Source organism: Echinops telfairi, unplaced genomic scaffold, assembly GCF_000313985.2.
Source record: "Echinops telfairi isolate 266 unplaced genomic scaffold, ASM31398v2 ScPeMD7_7400;HRSCAF=8409, whole genome shotgun sequence".
Taxonomy (NCBI): Eukaryota; Metazoa; Chordata; class Mammalia; order Afrosoricida; family Tenrecidae; genus Echinops; species Echinops telfairi.
The window spans coordinates 43,016,607-43,022,459 of record NW_022111300.1 but is presented as its reverse complement, the minus strand read 5'-3'; the positions used below and the strand labels follow the sequence as shown (position 1 = coordinate 43,022,459).

Sequence of the window (5,853 nt, the reverse complement as noted above, 5' to 3'; positions counted from 1 at the left end):
TAGAAAGACATGGAGATTTCTCTACGGCCCTGGTGTAGAAAGACATGGAGACTTCTCTACAGCCCTGGGGTAAGACATTGAGATTTCTCTACGGCCCTGGTGTAGAAAGACATGGAGATTTCTCTACTGCCCTGGTGTAGAAAGACATGGAGATTTCTCTACTGCCCTGGTGTAGAAAGACGAATCTCCCCAGGAGAAAGACGAGGCCGTCTGCTCCTGTGAAGATTGACAGTCTCAGAAACCACGCGGCAGCTCTGCCCTGCCAAGAGGGCTGCTAAGAGCTGGAACCGACGCCATGGCAGGTTTGGGTTTGGTTCTGGTGAATGATGGATGAAAAACGACTCAAAATCGAATGCACCTTGGCCATCTTTTGCACATTTTTGACTACAAGAAAGCTCTACTGTGGGAACTAACACTGAGGGAAACATGATGAGGGCTATATTCTCTAACTTATAACAGCGAATCTGGAAAGCTGGTCTTTCACAGCAGGAAAGCCTCCCCTTTGATAAGTTAGAAGTAAAGTCCAAGTACATTGTCCTGCTTTAAAATAATTCCCACAAATTCTCCCCTTAACAGCTATGCTGCCTTAAAGTGACCACATGGTTGATTCTATCTCCCCAAAGAAGCAGACATTTTCCTTTTGCTCTCTCTTCCTGCAGTGACACCCAACCCCCCTTGTCCCTTCCCCCAATGCAGGTTTCCTCACCTGTGAGCTCAGGGACCTTAATGTAGTTACCACCCATCTTGTGGCACATGTAACTACTGCATATGCATATTTTATGACTACCTATAAATGTCCCAAGAGAGTAAAGGTTCTCTCTCACTTATCCCAGCTCCATGTGGTTCATCAAGAGGAGCTGAGGTGAGCTTGCTACCGTAAGATGGGTCTGTCTCCTGTATTTTACTCTCTCTCCTATCTTTCTTATCCTCTATGACTTTACTGTAATCTTTATATATTAGTGCCACACATTTGCACCTCCTGGCCCTTTGGTTGCTGGAAGCTGGTTTCCTCTGACACTCCATTCATTGTTCATGGCTAGAATGGGCCTAGAACATTTTCTCATGCATCCAAGTTTTCTCTTACATTCAAACACATGAGAATGGTTGGGTCTACACTTAAACCTTTTATCCTTTTAAGGAATGATCAGCTTCCGATAGCAGCTACGCCATTTTACCTTCCGACCAACAATGTACGAGGATTTCCAATTTCTCCACACCCTACCCAACAGGTAATTTTCTGTTTTCCTCCCAAAGCCATCAACTTGGTATGAGATGACAGCATCATTGTTTGTGGTTCTGGTGTGCATTTCCCTAATGCATAAAAACAGGGCATTTGGGGGCCAGTGGTAGAATTGCTGCCTTCCACTCCGCAGCTCTGGGGTCTATTCCCAGCCAATGTTCCTCATGCAGAGCCACCACTCCGATGTCAGGAAGGCTTCCATGGTGCCAAGGTGCCGAACAAGTTCAAAACCAGTCAACAAAAACTGTCTGGATTTCAGTCCTCTGATGCACTGCCAATCACATCCATGGACATTACAGGAGTAGACGGTGTTGTATTCTGACTTGCATGAGTTCCCAGGGGCTGGGGTGGATTTGATGGCTGCTCAGAATAAGAGGAACTAACAATCGTGAGCATCTTTTCAGAAGCTTGTTAGCATTTGTATGTCTTCTCTGGAGACATACTAATTCAAGGCCTTCCTCCACTTTTTAAGTGGACTGTTTGTCGTTCTCTTTTGAAACATCTTAAATGTAATAAAAAAGTCACTTAGATTAGGCAGTATATTTTAAAATAGTAAAAATCAGCATAAATCAGTTTTGATGACTAAAGCAAGTAATCAATCAGATAATACCAATGCCAATCTTAATAAAATATATCTCACAAGTAATATTGTGAGCCCAACTGTTAGTCTTGGACTGTACTATTTTCTGATAAATTGTTTCTTATGTTTACTATGTACCTGAGATATCCAGACATTCAGAACCAAACTCACTGCCATAGTAACCCTATAGGACGGGGTAGAACTGCCTATGAGTTTCTGAGATGGTAACTCTTTACGAGAGTAGAGAGCCCCACTTTCCTCCCTCAAGAGAGGCTGGTGGTTTCAAACTGCTGACCCTGTAGATCCTAGCCCAATGCATAACCACTATGCCACCTGAGCGTCTACATGGGGCATACTCACTTCCAGTTCTGTTGAAACATCCCAGAGACATATCTGCCCATCGTGGCATCCTGTGATGATGGTGGCCCCATCATCTGTTAAAAGCACAGCTGAAATACAGTGTGTTGGTGCTTTTCGTCCCCAAAGAACGATGGGTAGGACTAGGCTGTTTCCCGCCATTGTGTTGCCAACCCTGAAAATATTAAAAGAATAATGTCAGATAGTACAATACTGCTTTTGAAAACACATTATACATTTTTATGATGAAGTCAACTTGTATGATTCAAAAGGGAGCATATGTTCCTGGTAGTAAAACTTAGTAATTTACACATTTATTCTTCCCAAATACAACAGACTTATCCTAAGTCTCCTTAAAAAATAAGGCATAGGCGAACTCTAGGAGTTCACAATTTTTAAGTTAGCCAGTGAAAACTAGTGAACTCAGCACCTCTATCTACTTGGTAGTCAACAGCTTAAAGCAATTTTATATATTCTATTTCGTTATGGCTCTCAAAATAGTCTTTGGAAGTTGGCAAGAGAGAAACCTAGAACTAAGCACCATCTGCTCTGGGGCAGTGATGGTGCCCACATGCAAATCCTGATCTTTTGATCCCAAACCCATTGCCTACACAAAACAAGGCAGGTCAATATAGAAACTGGTCACAGAATGTTCTGTGCACAAAGACTGTACCACCACTATTAGGTGATAATTATGAAGAGTAAATTAAATGCCACTAATTCTCCTAAACATTTCTTTCTCTCTCTCTCTCTCTCTCTTTCCTCTCTCTCTCAATGAATAGTCAAAACAAGCCATGTGAACCGTCTCATAGAGTCAATCCGTTGATTGGGCCTTCTAGCCTCCAAAACAGAGACAATATAGATTCTGGTCATTAAAGCCACCCTTTTGTAGCATTTTGTTATGACAAAATGAAAAAGTTACTATCCCAAGGAATCTTCTGTTCAGCAGATGAGCAAGCTATCTGGAAATTTTTTTGTACTGAGAAACAGAGGCAGGCCAAATAGTATAACCTCAGGCCATCAAAAATCAAATTGCCTCAAAACATTTGTTTTCCTTGAGTACCTTTAAACCTAGTTAAAGTGACACTTTAAAAAAGTACAAGTGAATTAAAGGATGACACAGCTGATGGTAGAACAATACTCTAGTACATTCAGATAGTTTTAGGAGTGATTAGCCAAGATTCCGACTGAATTGGTCAGAAAGACCTAGTTCCAATTAACTGATGAAAACAACAAAAATAGGCAAATGAGACTGGATATAGCCCCATTTAACTAGCCAGATCACAGTAATTCAAGAATGAAATCCTATTAATTGAATGAACAATGGACGCACCAAGACACATCAATTTGACACCACCAGGACATTTTCTCCTTTTGGAGCGTGGCAGGGAAGGTACATGAGTCCAGGGCATGTAACTTTTCAATCATCATAGTCCAACTGGCCTGCTTATCGGTTATTAATCTAGTCTTCATTTTCCAATACTGTCATCTAGTGAGAGAAGGAAATGAAATATAGTTCCTCCAAAGGAAGATTTCTATTAAATGGAAATGAAACAACTGGCAGAACATAGTTCCTGGGGTCAAAGTAAATAAAACAAGCTGCCGTGGAAAAGGTCCAAGGCAAAAATGATGAGCGCGTGACTAGCGAACTCTGAGAAAACATGGCCTGGCACAAAGCCGTGGGAACACGGTTTCTCTAACCACCCAAAATACTGGACACACGGGATTCATAGTTTATAACCAGGTATGGGGAACGCTATCTTTCAGGTTTGGGAGAAATCGTATAAACAGAAATGTCTGAAGACCGTTGTGCTTCTTCTAAGATTGGATGCTTCTGCAATCAAGAAACTCTAAGGAGCATTCTGTTTCTAGCAAATTGGCAACTCAAAAAGGCTTTTAAATGGCAAGTACTGGATTCAACAGAAGTTCTAGCTCAGACTTTTCGCTTAGCCATTGGCTGTGCAATCCATAATCCTATTTTGCTTCTGAGGCTTCGTGTTCTGAGGCTTAGTGTTCTGATCAAAAGAGGTATTTATAAATTTATTTATGAATCATTTTAAGTAAAAGCCAAGACAAAACACATAGAGAGGAATCTGAGAGATGGAAATTAAGTCAGCTCTTTTGATTAAATATCATGTGCTTCTCTATTATACCGATTTTTCAGCTGTGTATACAAATAAGAAGACTAAGTTCCTGTCAACAACAATAGCACAAACACTACTGGAAAGAGCGCTGCCCTTGCAATCAGAAGACTTGTATTCAAGCACTGGTTATTCTATGTGATCCTGACATTGTTCAGCATTCTAAGCCCGGCTGCCCTGTCAGCGAAAGGTGAATGATCACATTGTCCTCTCAGAAAGTGGTCAAAAAGATGACCCAAGACCATGTATGCAATGCACACAGTACAATTCTCAGCACTTGGCAGGCACTCCTGCTTCCTTATTTTCTGGTTTCTTCCAGTACTGTCTGTCACTTAAAATTTAATAAGTTTAGCCTTTTCAACAGGTTAATATCTTTCATTGACTATCTGCCACAATGTAAAATTGCTACTGTATATGCTTGTCAAACACAATTCTATCATCTGAATAAGACAATTTAATCCTGCATGACTTTATTAGAAAGAATACGGCAAACTGCCTTTTCCAATACTAAAATAGATTTCAAAACAAATTCTGATTTTGTAAAGGGTTGGGCTGTATTGCCCCCCAAAGGAAATAAGTCGTCACATGTATGTAAAAGCTGGACAATGAATAAGGAAGACCAAAAAAGAATGGAAGCCTTTGCATTAAAGTATTGATTAAAACTATTAAAGACACCATGGACTGCCAGAAGAAGAAATAAGTCTGTCTCGGAAAAAGCGCAGCCAGAACGCTCTTCCTAAAGGAGGGTGGCAGGACTTTGTCTTAAGCACCTTGGATGTGTTTTCAGGAAGGTCTAGATCCTGGAGAAGGACTTCATGCTTGATAAAGTAGTGGGTCAAGGAAAAGAGGAAGACATGATGGATAGCCACGGGGGCTGGACAATGGGCTCAAATGTAACGACAGTTGCAGGGGTGGCACAGGGCCAGGCAGGGTTTCTTTCTGGTGGACACAGGGTCCCTGTGATTCGAAAGCAACCCACTGACAACTAAAAACAAATCGTGGGATATCATTTTATTTGGAAACAGGGTCTCTGCTGATGAAATCAAGCTAAATTGAGGTCACGTCATTTGGGTAGGCATAAAATCCAAAGACTATGGTCTTTCTAAAGAGGAGATTTGGACACAGCGACAGAGAGGAGACATGGGAAAGAAGGTCACATAAAGACAGAAGTAGAAACTGGAATGACAAACTACAAATCAAGAAACAACTAGGATTACTAGCAACTACCAGAAGACACGAGGGGCAAGGAAGGATTCCTGCTAGAACCTACAGAGGGAGCAGACCCCTCCCTGCCAACACCTAGATTTTAGATATTTGGCCTCCAGAATAAATTCCTAAGCCACTAAATTTGTGGTATTTTGCTATAGCGGCCCAAGGAAATGAATACAGATATCATAAAAACAATAATAAGTGCCCATTTTAGAGCAGAATTTCCAGTTTGTGCCTATGCCATTGAGTTAGTTAATTGTGCCAGCCTGGCCAATAATCACATGTGGTGCTGGTTGAAAGGCGGAGGGATAAATGGGTGGTGAAGC

At 41.4% G+C, this 5,853-nt stretch overlaps 1 protein-coding gene across 2 annotated transcripts in view; it reads right to left on the bottom strand.

Annotated features, from left to right (window-relative positions):
• The window catches only part of WDR7 (WD repeat domain 7), a 349,883-nt gene that overhangs the window by 326,756 nt on the left and 17,274 nt on the right, over positions 1-5,853 (bottom strand). For both annotated transcript variants that reach the window (XM_004703006.2, XM_004703007.2), the window contains exon 2: positions 2,181-2,352. In XM_004703006.2, the coding sequence (XP_004703063.1) occupies positions 2,181-2,339 (159 nt within the window). In that variant the 5' untranslated portion in view covers positions 2,340-2,352. The remainder of the gene's footprint in view (positions 1-2,180; positions 2,353-5,853) is intronic.